Source organism: Danio rerio, chromosome 10 (assembly GCF_052040795.2).
Source record: "Danio rerio strain M-AB ecotype USA chromosome 10, GRCz13ab, whole genome shotgun sequence".
Taxonomy (NCBI): Eukaryota; Metazoa; Chordata; class Actinopteri; order Cypriniformes; family Danionidae; genus Danio; species Danio rerio.
In genome coordinates, this window is record NC_141030.1 from 42,030,092 (window position 1) to 42,048,468 (window position 18,377).

At 39.2% G+C, this 18,377-nt stretch overlaps 1 protein-coding gene across 3 annotated transcripts in view; it reads right to left on the minus strand.

Moving 5' to 3' along the window:
* Positions 1 to 992: 992 nt before the first annotated feature.
* The window catches only part of nrip1b (nuclear receptor interacting protein 1b), a 59,812-nt gene continuing 42,427 nt past the window's right edge, over positions 993 to 18,377 (minus strand). For 2 of the 3 annotated variants that reach the window (XM_087271278.1, XM_087271279.1), the window contains one exon: positions 993 to 6,115. In XM_087271278.1, the coding sequence (XP_087127404.1) occupies positions 2,615 to 5,776 (3,162 nt within the window). In that variant the 5' untranslated portion in view covers positions 5,777 to 6,115 and the 3' untranslated portion in view covers positions 993 to 2,614. Of the gene's footprint in view, positions 6,724 to 7,118; positions 8,864 to 18,377 lie in introns of those variants that run through there. The other variant, XM_087271280.1, reaches the window with a different exon arrangement.

Sequence of the window (18,377 nt, forward strand, 5' to 3'; positions counted from 1 at the left end):
CTTGCAGCTAAAGAACTGGATAAACTGACAATGATCACCTCAGGTACACCATATGTGCTTTATTCTATGTTAAATGCTAATAGTGTGAGTTTGAATGCCATTTTACATGACATTTATTGCCGTACTACTGAAAGCAGCAGCAGATAGTTCACATCAGATCTTCAAAATAAAATAAACTGTTTAAAATTAGAGCTGCGACTCGAAACCAACACATATCAGTGATTCAGCATCTACATTTAATCATGTTAAAGAGGTTTAATATGTATTAGTAGGATTATAAACCTAACCATTTTGTGTGCGAGTGCATATTATGTGCTTCTGAATGGCTGTATTTATTTCCTGAATAGTCTGGTGTAAACAGCCAAATTGCTTATCAATGCAAATCTTGTCAATCATGCTCACCTAATGTTTACATTCGTAATATTTACATTATTTGCTAATAAATAACCTCATGTGAAACTCTGAATCTCCGTCTCAGTTTGGAGTCTGCTACTTGTCCACCAGAGGTCGCGATTCGGTCACGGGCGCATGCTTTGAGAGCCTTTCGGGGTGATAAAATAAAATTGGCTAAAGTGGCATTGGACAGGTTAAAATAACCAAAACAAAGACAGATGTTCCGGCACATAACACACATTTTCAAAGCAGAGTATCTGACTTCAGCATTGTTTTTCAGATAAATAAGAACGTTCACTTGGCATGTTTCTTAAATATCTGCAAACATATTGTTGTATTTGTATGCTTTAGAAGAGTCAAAAACTTACATACAGCACCTTTGTGTGTTGGTTATCATTCTTCTCACAGCTAGCTGCTTGGATTAGGCGTACATCTGTCGTTTTCAGCTTATGTACTCATGTTCATCTGCAAAAGTGACCATCAAGGGTTAAAGTTTTACCTCTAGCCTCATGTGCGGTTATTTATTAAAAAGCTTTTCCAACACATCGTAACCTTGGATATGTAAACACAGGTAAATGATGACAAACTTTGACATTCAGTCCTGTGCATTTCCGTTTTTTATTATGCTATCAGTGCAAATAAACACCAAAAAAGACAGAACATAAGAAAACCGAAAGGCTCCAGTTTGTCACAGGAGAATATGAAAACATTATTTTTTTGTAGTTATTCACAATTTTTGCAGAATGATTAAAAAGAAGCTGTATTTTAGTAAGTTAAAACCAAACGAAAGCATTCAGAAATCAAAACAATATGCACATTTTTTTATTTCCTCAGGTTTGAGCGCTGGCTCAACAGTCTAGGACTGCATTTGCAGACAGATTACGGTTTAAGTACCCATCTCTCCATGATAAAAACATCTATTTTAAGACTTGACATTTCCCCATAACACAGGGACTCCCCATGCGTGTGCATGCTACAGGCAGCAAAGAGCCTCGGACAGAGCAGTAGATGAACAGATTATCATTAGCACAACATAGACATGCAGAAAAGTCTCGTTCTCCAGTACCCTATGTACATTATTACAGTCTTATTTACAACGCAAGACATTAAAAACTACTTTTTTGTGTGTGTCTTCAACAATACAAAATAGTCATCTCCAAAGCAATATTTACATAAATCGTTCTAATCGGTGTAAAACATAGAGAATATGGAATAAAATCTTTGTAGGATAATGTTTAAGACTTGAGTGATGGGCTTTTATCTGAAAAAAAAAAAATAAAGTAAAAGAAAATAGTGAACATATTAACAAATCAGACTCAATCGAATCCCTTCTCACAGTAGAGCGTCTGATTCACACAGTATCATGACACATTGATAGTCCATAAATATCATAATGAATCCTCAGGGCTTTGGTGGAGAACCTGTATCATCTTTCAGTATTCCTGTCGACAACATAAACGTGAATGCTACATACAGAATATTTAGGTAAGATACAAAACGACTAAATCATACAAAATTGTAAAAAGATACATTTCATTGGCTAAAAATATGACACTCAGGTTTGTTTTTTGTTTAACGTCATGCCATTACCACCACATAACAGCTATAGTTTCATTCCGGATGAAAAATAAAGCACTGTAAATCTAACTAAGCTACGACTATAGAACATTCCAGTAAATGTTGTTGCTCTTCTATCACATGTGAAAACCCTCTTGATACCTGATAGATTACACGGTCTTTCTCTTAACGTTTGCTGTAAGAAAATATACTTTATAGCTTGACATTTCAATGCCACAAATTTGATATTGTGCTTAGATTGTTCGGTTGTCTTTGCTTTGATAAACTGGAAGGGGTCCTGATTTGGCTGGAGATAAATATAGTGTGAAATTAGCGGTAATGTTACTTGATTCCTCAAAATTATGGATGTTCTTCATAAATGTTCTAAGTTGAGGGAGGAAGATACGTTTTTTTTTTTCATGTGGTAGATATTTTACATTGTGCTGGGCCATCACACATACAAATGCTAAATAATTATAACAGAGAATCATGTGAACGTCTCATTCTCAAACGTACGCATGAATACATTTGAAAGTGTTGGTGAACAACCAAACTACGTTTTAAACTGTGCGACAATGCTCTAAGGTCAAATTTCAAATCATAATAATAGTAAAAGATAAATCACAGACAATTGACCATACAAATTGTTTTCATGGGTGCCCATCTACCATTTTTCCACAGAGCCATTTAGGCTGTCTTCTCTCTGGCTGTGAAACTGTCTGTGAACCGGAGAGTTTATCCTGTGCTCATAGTCACCCATGACGCAGTGGGGCGACTGCATCTGATCCCGCATCTCAGGTCTGAGCTGACCATTTCCCCGCTGAAGCATGTAGTAAAGAATCGGATTAGACCTGGTTAAAGGGGGCGAGTCTGGACTAGATCTCTCCTCCCTGCTAAAAGTTTCTTCAGGAGACCCCTCAGGTTCTTTTTTAACTGGTTTAGGGCTGGCTTTGGGAGAGACATTAGCCCAAACTGGGGTATCAACGGGTGTGGGCGTAGTTTTGGGGCCAGAACTGAAAGAATAGGGATACCATGGTAAGTTTGACAACTCTTGACGGAAACCAGACTGGGTCAAGTTCCCATTGGCTGCACAGTTTGCCTGAGGGATGAAGGGACTTGGGCTACCTCTGGGTTGGGATAGCTCCTTCAGACAGTTTTCTGACAGGAGAAGTTGCTTGAGAACATTAAACCCTTGGCTTTCTCTGGAGAGAGGAGTTTTGTTCCCTGGACTCCCTAGTGCTTTATCTTCCTTTAGTTTTTCCAGCCCTCTACCTTTCAATTCAGGTGTTCCAGATGCTGGATTGTCGCTAGTCACATCTTCAGGCGGTTGACAGAGTTCACTACTTAGACGCTCAGCTAACTCAATGCACAGTTTTCTTTTCTTCGGAATTGGACTGTGAAAATCCATTGGCTCCTCTTTTACAGCATTCCTGACAAGCCTTGTGTGTGGGCTCGAATGGTATATGGCATTCTGCTGTTTCAAAAGCTGGCTGAGAAGTCCAAATTTAGCAGCTGTTTCTGTGGGACATAGCTCGGATTTGATTGTGTCCTGTACTTCAGCAATGGGGGAGTGTTGTGATGATCTACTCAGGTGGTGCACCCCATCATTAAAGCGGTCTGATTGAAGATTCTCTTCTACTGGCTCCTTTTTGATGTTAGGGTCCAGAGAAGGTCCATTTGAGCTGTCACACTTAGCAGAGCCCACCCTTGCCTTCTCCATCCCCCTTGAGGTAACTTCTAAGACTCTGTGTCCACTGTTTTTTTCCTTTTGGGAGGCTGTTCCCAGTAGAAGCTGCAGTACTGTGCGCTTCTCAAGAAGGTTTTCTATCTGCAATGATGAAGAGAGTGATTGCTCACATTTGGGGGAACCTTCGTCCAATACAGGGGGACTGTTCTGTTTGGCTGGAGTGACAAGTCTATTCAAGAAGGCCTGGGGCTTTCCAAGCTCAAGTACTGGACTTTGCCTTTTGCTTGTCAACTTGTGAGGGTGTAAAGGAGGGGGAGAAGGTGACAAGTTCTTTATACCACTCTGGGCCAAATTCTGCAGTAGCTTGCTGGCACTGAACGGCGGCTCCATCTTTTCACTTGAGTGAGCTTTAGACTTGCAGAGATCTAAAGGACTGGACTGGGCAACGGGTGAGGGGAAGGAGTATGAAGGGGAGACTGAGCTGAAGCTAGCTACTTGCCGGTCCTGAGGGCTCTGTGTCCTGGAGTCCTCTGGTGTGCCAATGCGTTTAAGTGAGCCTGCAGTCAAGCAGCTGATTACTGAATCAGACCGCAAACCAGGATGATCTGAACTTTTGTTTACCTTCTCATTATTTCTGCGGTCCAGCAGTAACTGCATTAGAGTGACCTTATCTTGGGATTTTATGTCCGGGCTGGTATCCAGATCTACGGCCTCGTGGACCTTTGGCACAGAAGTTTCCGGCTTCCATTTGTTTACGAGAGACTCTGTGAGCTTATCCATCAAGGGGGGCAAGGAATAGCAGGGCTCAAATTTTTGGCAAGACGTTCTGCTTTTCATGGAAAGGTCGATGGGGGAACAGCTGGACAAGCTCTCAGCATCACTGCTGTCTTTGGTCAGGCTGTTATCCGGGTTGGAGTACTCGCTGTCAGACTGCAAGGAAGAGGCACAGCTTGGGAGGATGCCGCAGTCTTCCTCTAGGTGTCCGTTTCTGGTGAGCTGCTGTTGGGAGTTGTGATTGTTAAGAAGTAGAAGCAACAGACTGCTGCAGTTCTGTGGCGGTCGACCGTGCCTGTCAAAAGGCCGTCTCTCTTTAGGGGGTCTCGTGGAGGGTGAGGAAAGGGAAGGGCTGCTTTTGCTGGAGTTAACCACTAATGGGGGGATTGTTCCGTTTTGAGCATTTAAGGAGCTTAGCATGTCTGGGGTGGTTGTTGGCTGTCCCATGCTGGGAGGTCTGTTATCCTGTGTTTGTTGAGTAGCCATAGCAGCTAGCCTCTCACTTGCTGATCGACTGGTTAATTGTGCTTTTAAAGCCTGCTCTCTAGAGTATTGCTGAAGATGAGCCTCGCTGGACAGCAACAATGCCAGCTGACTGCAGGCGACACTGGGTTTGGGTGAAGGTGCCGGACTGGATCTTGTCCGAACCATACTGGCAACAGCCTTGAGTCGTTCTGTGCAAGACATTGATTCAGAGCTTGTGGGCTGGGCAGAGTTTTGTGAGGACCGAGGAGAATCAGAGCCTCGGTTCTGGTTGCTCTGTCGGCAATAAGGCACAGTGTTATGGTTCTGATGCTTGCTTTTCCTCATGAGGCTTTTCAGGCGGCCTGATGCTGTGCCGTAACTCTGGTAGGTTTCCTTAGGATCAACAGGCGCACTTTCACTGCTCTCTCTGTCGAGCTGTTTGTGGCTTTGAGAAATGTGCTGTGACAAGGCGACACTCTGCAGCCGAGAGCTGAAGGACTGCAGCAGCGAAGCCAGCAAGGTGCTCTCTCCCTGCCCAGAGCCATCCAGGCCTCCTTTGTAGTGCTCCCTTCTCTGTCCATTTACCTCCACTCCAGTGCTTGATTGTTTCTGGCTGTCTTCACTCCATGCTCCTGAACGAAGCAGCCTGGCTTTTTTAAGGTGCTGCGAGGTTGCACTAGGCGGGCTACCCTTTTCTGGTGAAAGGGCGCCATGGTTGTGCAGCTGAAATGCCCTGGTTACGCTGTTGGCATTCTCTTCATTGTTGTGGACAGGTTCTGATCTTTGTGTAGCAGTGGCAGCAGGCCCAGTGTTGACCGGATGCATTAGCAAACCTTCCAGATATGTTAAAGCAGCAGAATCCTGGTGAGTTTCAGGGCCAGACTCCACCCCATGAGTCATGTTCAACAGTAATATGCCCTGATGTGGTGTTTTACAACTACTGAAAATGCCTCAGTAAGATCTGTGCCATAAATGATCAGAGCAGAGAACTCCAGCAGCTTTGTCTCTTTTCAGTCAGAAAGTTTTGCATACAGGTAACGTTAAACACGGCATCGCTGTGCATTCAATGAGTAAATCCACACTGCTTTAAAATGATGTTGTGAGCGCATTCAGAGGAACGAGGAGGTTTCTCTGTCCTGATGAAGCATATGCTCTATATTTGGCAGTTCTTCAGGGACTAACCAAGAGCTCAGTGTTGCCTGTTTGCTCCTCTGATCTCGAATGTGGCCACACGGGAACCTACAACACAAGAAAAGGAAACATTAGATGAGTGACAGGCGTCAACATCCCAGCATCATCAAAACAACCACAGTAACTGTCTTTGAAGTCTCTGTCAAAACCAATTAACACAAAAAAACTAATTAAATGCAAGAAAACGAACTTCAGAGTAACACAGAACTTTTTTTTTTACAGAGACTCCAGCAATTGTCAATCAAAGTGGCTCCTTATTTTAACATTTGTTTTCATGTGCAGTGGTTGTGTCCATTATTTCCAAAGCCAAGCATTTCTGAGAATTATCAATATCACCACAAATTAAACAAACATCTTTAAGTCTTGGCACAAACTGCACATTCAAAGATGTTACATACTCAATATTTTGAGTGGATGCCCCTTGGACGACGTCTAAGGAAAATAAGATGTTCCACAAATGTTTATAAATGTATTTTGTGCCTAAAGCATTTCGGTTTTGTAATAAATGAAGGTAATCGATGGATTATTTGTTATTATTATTATTTTTTTCCAATTTTTTGTTTGTGTTGTGTTGAGTGTGTCATTTTTGTTATATGTGAAGCACCACCATGTTAGAATAAATTGCCCCATGGGGATTAACAAAGTTTTAAACTAAACTAAATACAACATGCTTATCTTTGAAACGGACCACTAAAATGGCATTCACAAAATATGATATCTTAAAGATTCACACATCAGCTTTTTATGACAACACACACTCCCTTTTACATGAGAAAACGCTAAGTTGTATATAAATGAAAAAATAAAAACTATTCTAACGTTTAACGTCCATGTTAAATAAAAATGTACAATGTTTATTTTGCTAGTGCACATCGTTTCTCTTTAAGTGAACAATTAACCTGTGCAAGCAGTGCCGAACTGTAAAGTTGTGGGGCCTAGGAGAAAATTGGGCCCACTGTTGAAAAAACAGTGTCAAACAAAGCACAAAAAAAATACTATTTTAATATTTAAGTTTACACATTTTTATTAACTAACATATTTATCATAATACATATGTGAAAATATTTACTCAGATTTAAACAAATAAGTTTGCAAGTATTGCAAAGTATTGCAAATGAAAGTGCAAGTGTGCTGCAAAAACATCGGAGGTGGTGTTATGCAAAATAGATTGTTGTGCTGAAGGTTATGTTTCTAATACATTCTGCTTTTATTCATACTGTTGTTGTGTATTTATTATCGTTTTTAGCTATTTGTCATGCATGAATAGGCATAGGTCGATAACGGTTTTCAAGGTATACCATGGTTTGGAAAAGTTAAAACCGCCAAAACATTCGCTATACCATTCCATTCCTAATGTTTTTTTGTTTGTTTTTAGTACAACAGCATCTTCAGCAGAAATGATATCCAAAGATGCGGTTTTAAATTATTGACCTATTTACTTCTGCTGTGTTTACTGCTCCAAAATATAAAATAAGTTTCTCAAAATAAAATATATTGCGTTTAAAGGGGGGAAAGGTTTTTGTTTTTTACCCAGACATTTAAAAAGATAATATTTTACAGCAGTAAATGACAATACCGTCAAACCGCAATATTTTTATTCAAATATAAAAATGATATTTTTATTTTATTCATGCCTATGTATGAATTAAACATGGAGGGTTTTTTTTTCTCACTGTTTTTGTGAATTGTATTGTGTTTAATGGAATTGTGCATTGCGTAATGTGCATTGTTCATGATTTACACATACATGATCGCACTTATGTTTACAGTAAATATACAAGAGAAGTTTTTGTGGGGCCCTCCAAGAAACACATGGCTCTAGGCCAGTGATGTTTTATAAAAATTTGTTTTGTTTTTTTTAGGACAACAGTATCTCCAGCAGAAATAATATCCAAAGATGCTGTTTTAAACTGTAAATAAATATGTGTTTTTAAAACAAATGAAGACAGCAGAATTCAATTAATCTTTTAAGTTATTTAGCCTGACATGTTTAGCCACTGCTCCAAAATATTTTAAATAAAAAAAGCCACTGACCTAAAAAAAAATTAGAATATTCTGTTTTCAAAGAGGAAAAAAAGGAAAAGTTTAGTTTTTTTACCCAGATATTTAAAAAGATTATATTTTAGAGCAGTAAGCACAACACCTTGATATTTTTATTCAAGTTTATCGTACCATCAGAATCTTATACCGGCCCATGCCTATTCCCAAAGTGGGGGCCGGGAACCCCCCAATTTTATTAAACTATTAGAATTACCATTATTGTATAATAACCCACTGAAAATGAAAATAGTAGTTCATGGATTCAGCCTTTCAAATTGTTTTTCTATTGGATTATGACCCTTTGGGTGATTACATTATATTAAAGACGGCAATAGCGTCAGATGCAAAAGATTGATTTTATGGCACCAGGTTAAACTTTCTGGCATATTTACAGCACTCAAATACAAGTCACTGGGGCTCGCAAGTCACTGGCATTGATATTTTGGGGGGTATCATGGGCTGAAATGTTTGGGAACCCCTGCCCTAGGCGACCGCCTATATTAGCTCTTAGATTTTTTATTATTATTATTTTTTATTTATTTATACAGGGATAATGTACAACATGACATGTTGTGCTAGAGTTAATTTAAATCTGTAGTCCCTGGGCAGGAAGTACCAAATTTAACCAATACAATATACACTTATAATACAATAAATACAATACATCATTGTCAATTAAATGAAATCAAATCAGTGGCTGCATATTTGATTTTGTTTGAGCCAAATTTTAAGAACAGTTTTAAAATGATTAAAAGTGCTGCTCTCTCTGATATACACTGGTATTTTATTCCATCTATCTGCTGCTTTAACTGAAAAAACTGATTGTCCAAAAGCAGTTCTCTTAAGTTTAACTGAACAATCACCTCTAACAGATGACCTAGTCTGTCTTATATTGTCCTTGCCGACAATCACACATTGTTTGAGGGGTGGTGGTGCAAGATCATGAAATATTTTATGCATTAAACACACATCAGCATAAAAAAGGCCAGCACTGCAGGCAAGTCTGCAGCATAAACCACGGCGAATGAAGTTCTGCACAAGAACTTTTGGCCAGCGGAGAAATTAAAATGGTCGTGCCCAACTGAGTCTGGTTCTCTCAAGGTTTTTTTTCTTCACTCCCATCAGGTGAAGTTTTTTTTCCCTCTCCGCTGTCGCCACTGCCTCGCATGGTTCAGGATTGGTAGAGCTACGCATCGATGAATTTGCTCTTCAGTGTTTGAACTCTCAGTAATGATTAAATCACACTGAACTGAGCTAAACTGAACTGAACTGAACTTAAAACACTAAAACCTGAACCACACTGTTCCAGTTACTATGACCATTTATGTGAAGCTGCTTTGACACAATCTACATTGTAAAAGCGCTATACAAATAAAGCTGAATTGAATTGAATTGAATTGAAAGTCAATCCACTGAAACAAAATGTTTGGTTTGGTAATCCTCAATCAAGTCTGACCATTTGCTTCTCGGATGACATCAGTTTGTCAATATCCTTAAGCACGCCCTTTTTACTGTTTGCAAGGAGGGAATGATGCGCAAAAAAGCAAGCCCCACCCCCTACTAAATATTCGGTTTGATTTAGAAGTATGTTAACATACTGAAATAAAAGTCTTGGCAACTTCCGGTTCAAGCTGACTTTATAAACAACAACAACAACAACTTCAACCCTTTTCCCTTCCAGGTAACACAACATGAATCCTGATTCAAAAAAGGTCTGTCAGCAGCCCCTCACGCTCAGGCCAGTAGTGGCTCAGCGGAGCTGGCAGGTGTAGAGGGGCACACATGGCACACCTGTCAGACGCTCCTCCACAGAGCCACGGCATCAGATAACATGACAGCACCGCTGGCCGCTCGCTCCACGGGCTTGAACCCTGTCAGAACTGCTTCCATAAACACTCCCGACTTCCCACTGTCAGGGCCACCACCACAAAGGTTAATTAATACAGGATTCCAGCTCCCCTAAAGCAGTGCTCAGCTGCCAGAGAACATCTTACCCTCCATGTCCTGCCCCTTCAGCAGCGGGCAACGTGTTACAGCGGTTTGCCGAGGAGTTAAGCTCGACCTTGAGCTGCGGATGCTGTTACAGCAATTCGACAGCAAGCACACGCCTGGAATATCCTGAATGTGCCGTAGTAACTTTAGATCCTCCAGATGACGTGACAGGAAAATCCAGCGAGAATCAGCACAAGGTCACACGCATTTAAATTTGATGCAAACTGCATTAAGTTGCAAAGGTCGAATGCGACACGTTACAAGTGCGAGGAGGAAACTCATGCATTAACTAATTCAGTCTTGGTTACATGATCGGCCCAAGCCACTGACCTAAATTTAACAACAAAGAGGACGACCTGCTAGAACGGGGCCATCTGACGTCTCGCGCTAATCTTAATGGGTTAGATTAAGATTAATTTCCCACCAACGGAGGTGCTGCTGCTACCCTACGAATAAAAGTTCAAACTTGGGGCAGACGGGAGTAAGAAGATAAACAGACAGACTGGAGCATAAGAGCAACGTAGTAAACACATCACTCAAGAAAAATCAATATGGGATCAAGGTAGATTAGAGCTTGTCCATGAAAACAAAAGGAAAAGAGTTGAGTGAAAATGAAAATTCGCCCATCATTTACTCGCCCTCATGTCACTCCAAACCTGAATGGCTTTCCTTCTTCCAGTAAATGGTAGTCAATGAAGAACAAAACACCAACAGCAACAGTCAAACAAGCTTGAAATGACATGATGGTGGGAAGCAATTGAGTATTATTATTTTGGGGTGAATTAATCTTTTTAACAAGCAAGACTTAAGAGATACAGAGACTCGGATATTTATTGTTTAACACAGGGGTGCCCCAAATTATGTCCTGGAGGGCTGGTGTCCTGCATAGTTTAGTTCCAAACCCAATTAGACCATACCTGTCAACATTGGGATGTGAAAATAAGGGATATGCCCACCATAATAAGAGATTTTATTGGAGTAACAAAATTGTTGAAGCTACAAAATAAAAGTCTCTACCCAACACTAATATGCTGCAAGGAAGAGCCAGGATAAAATGTAAAACAACTCAGAATGTGTTCGTCTGACAGAAAAAAAGACATGTATACACAGAGGATGGCTTGAGGATGAGTAAATTAGGGGGGAATTTTCAGTTTTGGGTGAACGATTCATTTAACTTGGACCTATTTTCCCCCTTATATAAGATGTCAAATAAGTATTTGATGTCCTTTGAGTGTGTATGTGAAGTTTCAGCTCAAAATAGTCCACAAATAATGTTTTAGAGCTCTTTGAATCTGCCCTTTTTAGGCTTTGATGCTAATTTTGGTGACTGTCGCTTTAAATGCAAATGAGATTGTGCTCTTTTCAAAAGAGGGCGGAGCTACAAATGCCTATGTGTCAGCATAGTGGCAGATTTAAAAAACAAGACTAACATTCTATGCTAAGGAGGGAGGGATTGTCACTAATGGGCAGGGCTTTCCCCCTCTGATGACACGTACAAAATGAGAATGTCAATCAAAGTGTTTCTTTATAAAGTATGATTATAAAAAATGAAATTAATAAATGTTTACAATTAGAAGCTGGCTATATTTACACAGGTAGTCACCACACAACTGTGTAACAGGTCCCCTTTAAGTAAATGTAATAACCGATTTCCATCCCTATTACAGTCCATTACAACAGGAAGCAGTCATATAATAATAGGTGCATGAAATATGAGATCCCGCAGCATACACGTCATTCACAGCTGAACAAAAAAAATATGTACAAAATATGTTTCCTCTCTCCCCCTCCATCTCTCTCCCTCCAGCGGTCCGCAAGTGATTATCCATTATCTCTGACAATGTCAAACATTCACACCCAACAGCATTTTAAGTGATTTGACTAGCCAGTGGTGAAGGGAACAGTGGCAGACGGGAAGCTTTATCATGGCAGGGCGTCCTTCTTTGCTCACCCAGACGCCACGAGCAGGAAGGTCAAACCATCATCAGTGGCTGAGAGGCAATTTCCCCTGAGGAGCCGGACGGAGAAGAGAGAAGAAAAAAAAAGGTCTTAACTGCGAACGCCGGACTTCTTGACGCAAATGTCAGGGATTTGATTTCCAAAGCCAATCCGGCTATGGTTACATGTCGGGTGTGAAATTAATTGGAAGCCAAGCCATCCCACAAAATACTAGGGCTGCACGATCTTAAGAAAAAAAAAAACTAATTGCGATTTTTCTGATCAAAAATGTGATTTAAAATAGGGCTATGCGATTTGGGAAAAAAAATATCTAGGTTGCGATTTTTTTTTTTCCGACAGATATTGCATCATCTATATTTATATTGGATTTACAATTAAAGTTTGTAGTCAAGCTTCAGCTCAATATTCTGTATCAAATGCAGTGAGTGTAGCGAATAGTAAACATAAATAAAATGACCTTACCTTTCTGTTAACAAGTTAAACTCAAATTAGGGAGAAACTAAAATCAGTTGTAAGCTGAGAAAATATGATATACTATTCCTTCTATGCTAATGAAGGACTACTAAGACATTCCAAGCATGGGATGGGTCCTCCTGGTGAGGCAGAGTTCCTCACAGCTCCGATACACATCTCTGCCATTCGCTTACAGTAACCTTGTGGTTTTCACCACACAATTCATCTGCTCGTGATCTTCCTTCATATAACTGTGTCATGTTTGTTGTCATTTGACAGTTTATGACTTCAGTGTTGTAGTGATGAAATCAACAGAGACATTGATTGATTATATTTTAATATACAATATATTTACTATTGTTGAGTCATGGCTAGGCCCACACGGAATCTGCGCTCACATAATTCCGCAGAATTCCACAGATTTTTTGCCCATCACTAATTCCGTTTATTTTACTTGAGTAAATGTGTAACTCTGAATTTATTCAGCTTTTATTCAGTAATTTATTACTTTCTATTTCATATATTAAGGTTTTAGTTATGATACTCCACTGGCTAGTCCCAAAATAATTCCGCAGAAATCTGCAGATTTTTACCGAAATTCTCCGCAGAAATAGCAAAAAACATTCGCAGATTCCGTCTGGCCCTGGTCATGGCCTGAGTGTTCAGCTGGTTTTCACTCATGTTTGATGATGCTTTGCTCAGGGTATAATAAGGAAAGGTAACTGTTGATCTAGGAGAATGGCTTTTACTCTGCTTCTCCCGCACACCTGTGCATAGCCTCATATGCTAACAAAGCCAGTTTCCCTGACTTAGTTGCTCAGCAGTACACGTTACAGCTAATTTCTTTATACAGTATGTTAGTTTGTTTCATTCTACTGTCTGTGTATTTAAACATGTAACTTAATAAACAACTTTGCCTGCTTTAAGACGTAGAGATTCTTTCTCTTTGTCAATGATGATAACAACTTTAATGGAGTCAGATTAATTACAGTGGAGTCAGATAAATAATGGATTTAAACAAGCCATCCTTCAACTGCTTTCTGTTTCAGATTATTGGTTCAGAATAGCAGCGTAAGTTTCAAGCCTTACAAAGTGTAGTTTATTATATAAACAAAAAACAATAATGATTATAAAAAAAACTGAAAACTCAGCAAACTAACATGGCTGAAACATCTCTGAAATTGTACTTTGCTGCTGTTGCTTGCTACTAGATCGAGTGTCACTGACAATACTTTAAGACACTCATGACTCAATTGGCTAGTAAGACAATTACACATAGACGGCAGTCAAGCATATTTTGCTGAAACAATATATTGTGCTACTTGTTACCATATTTGATAGTGCATTGAAATAATCACAGCTTTTGTGATTTGAAAAATTCGGTTTAGATTAATCATGCAAAGTACCCTAACAAAAAAAAAGTTTAATGAATGACCCCTATTATAAGGAAGCATAATCCATTTGTGCCATTTAAAATGCATGATTAAAAATAGGGTTGAGCCTCAGGAACTGTGCTGAGAGTCAAGGTCAAGTACGTCTGAGTCTCAGCGCACGCAACAGCTGGAGTCCATGCAAAGCGCTCAGTGTTAATAAAAAGTGACAACCCGGCCCTCGCTGTGCGTATCACTAATATCTGACACCAGACTGGCAGACGCTTCCCCGGCGTTAAAGGTAAGCCAAGGTTAAAGAAATTTGAAAAGAAAGGGTGCCGCGAGAAGCGCTTTCCATCATGTTATCGCAGGCAGCTGGTGTTCACTCGGGCTCGCTCAGATACGCAGGACAGAATTTCTAAATCCAATATGGCTCGAGAAAATTAAATAAGGGGAGCGACGTGCTAGCTAAACAAACATGACTGTATCGTCCACACCACTGAACTTTTGCTCTTTTGGAAGTAAAGCATAGGAGCGAATAAACAGCTGCTGCAATGCCATGGAGCTCAGCAAACTTGTTAAGAAACGAACCAAAAATGCCCTTGATTGTGAACTTTTAGGGGGGAATAGCACGAGCAATTAGTAAGTATTACAGAACAAACTTGTATAGATGCATTATATCTTATTTTTATAAAGTAACATAAGGAAACAATTTACAATACCTTGTACAGCATTTATTAATCATAGTTAAACATTTATTTACCAATGCATTATTAACATCCAAATTCATGCTTGTTATTGCACTGTGAGTTAAAGTAAGGCAAGTTTATATACAGTTGAAGTCAGAATTATTAGCCCCCTTGTTTATTATTTTTCTCAATTTCTGTTTAAATTAAAAATTTTTTAACACATTTCTAAACATAAGTTTTAATAACTCATTTCTAATAACAGATTTATTTTATCTTCGCCATGATGACAGTAAATAACATTTAATATTTATGATATTTAATATTTAAAGGCTTAACTAGGTTAATTAGGTTAACTAGGCAGGTTAGGGTAATTAGGCAAGTTATTGTATAATGATGGTTTGTTCTGTAGACTATCGAAAAATATATAGCTTAAAGGGGCTAAAAATTTTGACCTTAAAATTGTGCTTAAAAAATTAAAAACTGCTTTTATTCTAGTAGGAAAAAAAAAAAAAAAAAAAAAACTTTCTCCAGAAGAGAAAATATTATCAGACATACGGTTAAAATTTCCTTGCTCTGTTAAACATCATTTGGGAAATATTTTAAAAAGAAAATTAATAGGGCCTCGAAAATTAATACTTTTGACTTTAACTATATATATATATATATTCACATGCTGTATTTATAAGATATCATTTAACCCAAAATTGCCATTTCTGTCTTTGTGTAATGTATTTGCGACAGCAAAATCACATGTGAAGTGAGCTGAATGTAAGCTATCACGGAGAAAACGGGCGAGCGCGCGCCTCTGAATGAAGTCTACTTTAGTGAACAGATCCAGCATAGGGTGTGAATAACAGGTAATAAAGTTGTAAATAACATTTAGTTTGTGGCACAGAGTGATCGTTTGGGAGCCGTGAGGGTGGTGAACCGCTCTTAGCAGTGAAAATGAAGGCGAAAGCGCACACAGTGTTGCCAGATGTAGCTGACTGATTCCAGCCCTAAAACCTGCCGAAATGCAAAAATACCGACCCAGTCTTCTGTATTCACGAAAATCACGTCAGTGACGGATTGAAAGCAAAAAATTACAGATTGTCTCAAAACACAATAACTCAACATCAGAATTATCATCAGCATTAATGACCAGGACAAATCTAAAGTCTGTTCAGGTCTACCATTCCAAGTCTATACAAAATTTAGCATTTTAACCACCAGTACAGCAACACAAAAGCCTATTGTTGTTTTACCATATGTTTGAGAATAACAATAATAATAGCCCACTCATATTAACCTTTTATAACTACAGAATCGTGAGAAAATCGTGATCTTTTAGGCAAAAAAAAATTAATAGATCAGAATCGTGCAGCTCTATAATGCATTATTGAAGTCCATGCTTATTAGTATTAGTTAATGCACCGTGAGTTAACATGAACTAACAATGAACAACTGTATTTTCATTAACTAACGTTTACTAACATGAAGAAATACTGTAGTAAATGTATTGATCATTGTTTGTTCATATTAGTAAATGCAATAATTAACACTACAATATTAACTATACTATATATATATATATTCAGATGACAGAAAAGTGTGTTGGCTCCCCAAATAACTTCTTTAATGTCTAACTGAAGACAAACTAAATAAATCACCTAAATGAGAGTACATTAACAGCAGGTTTTCATTTTTGGGTGAACTATCCCTTTTAAGTGTACTAAGCTTTAAGCTGCAAGTCTGAAACTTTTTTTTATGTGTCAATTTTATAATCGGGTAAGGTCACTCTCGCCTTCAGCTCATTATGATTCTCCAGAGCTTTCACATTTACAAACTTCAGCATAAGGCCGGAAATCAAATGCAAAACGAAGCTTCTATTCATTTTCTTAATCGATTAAGTGCACTTAACCAATGAAATGACAAAGCACCTGAGTTTCTCCTCTCGGCACATCGTTCCAGCTGGCACCAACACCGGCAGAACATGCCAATGAAATGCCACCCGACTACGATTACAGATTCTCATTGACTCTAGGCTCTTATCACTGGAGCGGTGGAGCTTGCTCTCGCTCCTGCTCCTCCCAGAAACACTGGCCAACTCCGCCATATCTACTCACCCGCTGTCTCCTTAATCACAACACGACCAGCTCCAAATCCATCTCACCCCGATCCTCACTGAAGCTCCAGTTTCCACACCTACACCTTTCAGGCGCACGCTACTAAGTTTGACACTCCAACAAGATGCTAAACTAGAATTTAAATCGCAATGACACCCGTTGAGTTTATTTGGACTGCAGCTGGTAATGACCCGGCAGAAAACAAAGCCCTGTTCTTATCCTGTACTAGGTTCAAACTTGTAAGGACTCTTCAGCCCACCATGACGTGTACCTCTCAAAAAATGTAACTACACGTCGCAACACTATGGGTAGGGATGTCGTCTGACATCAAGAAGGTTGTGCCTTGGCTGGGTCAGTTGGCATTTCTATGTGGAGTTTGCAGGATCTCCCCATGTTTGCGTGGGTTTCCTCCGGTTGCTCTGGTTTCCCCCACAATTCCAAAAAATTCTCGTCCTAAATTGTCCATAGTGTATGTGTGTGAATGAGAGTGTATTGGTGTTTCCCAGTGATGGGTTGCAGCTAAAAGGACATCGCTGTGTAAAACATATGCTGGAAAAGTTCTTTCCGCTGTGGCGACCACAGATTAATAAAGAGACTAAGCCGAAAAGAAAATGAATAAACAGTATAATTTAAACAAAATTAAATAAAGTAAACTCTTTAAACTCTTAACGTAATCTTACTGCAGTTCTCAACTTTTTGATTTAGTGGCTACTTCGTATGAATTTATATGATCTGATTCCTACATATTAGTATGATTTATTCATTCCCCAATTATGGCTGGGTTTGGGGGCACACCTCCTTTAAAAAAATTGTACGTTTTCGTACAAATTAAACCCTATAAATTTGTACATATAAGCTACTTTCCTGACGATACGTAGTTTCCTCGTGAGATTAAAATGAAACTTACTAAATTGCTGTGCAACTGAATAGGATTCATTATACAGTGTAAAAATGCTGGGTTGCACACATTTCCTTCATGTTGTCCCAACAAAAATCGATTAAGTTAACTTAATTGTTTTGACAAATTTAAGTGGCTTGAATAAAACAAGCTCAACAAAGCAAGCTCACCTCAAGAATTGTGTTGATACAGCTCATTTTAAATAAGTAGTTTAAACAAGCAGCAATAATCTTTTTTGTTTGTTTGTTGGAGTGCAACAAATTAATTTTATATCCTTTTATTACTAAAATAATAATTTAACTATTTTATTGAAAAACTTTAACAGAAAAAAAATTTAATTGTGGAGAAAAAAAAAATGAATTAAACCTTACATTACGAAAACCACACAACCCAGGGTTATCCCTCCACAATTTGACAAGCGTTCAGCACGGATGTGAATTCCCATGCTGCTGCAGTCTTACTCCGAAAGGTCACCTGGACGGATGAGTCAATTTAAAGCACACAAATACACACAAGCGATCCATTCCCTCTCCAACAAAACGCCTTTAACGACTGCTGGAAATCCTCTGGGACGCCGAGCAGCAATCCTCACACTCGCAGGAAGTACGCGAGAAAATATAAGCTTTGTTTAATGACGGCTAATGAGAGCGGCCCCGCATTACGAAGCCAACGGGAGCACAGACAGAACAGCGTCTTCACTGCAGATCTCAGGAGGCTCAGACAGGTGAAGTGTGGTAATCAATTTGCTCTACCGGCACGACTCCTCAGCAGAATACTAATGAATCTCTCTCTCTCTGCACACAC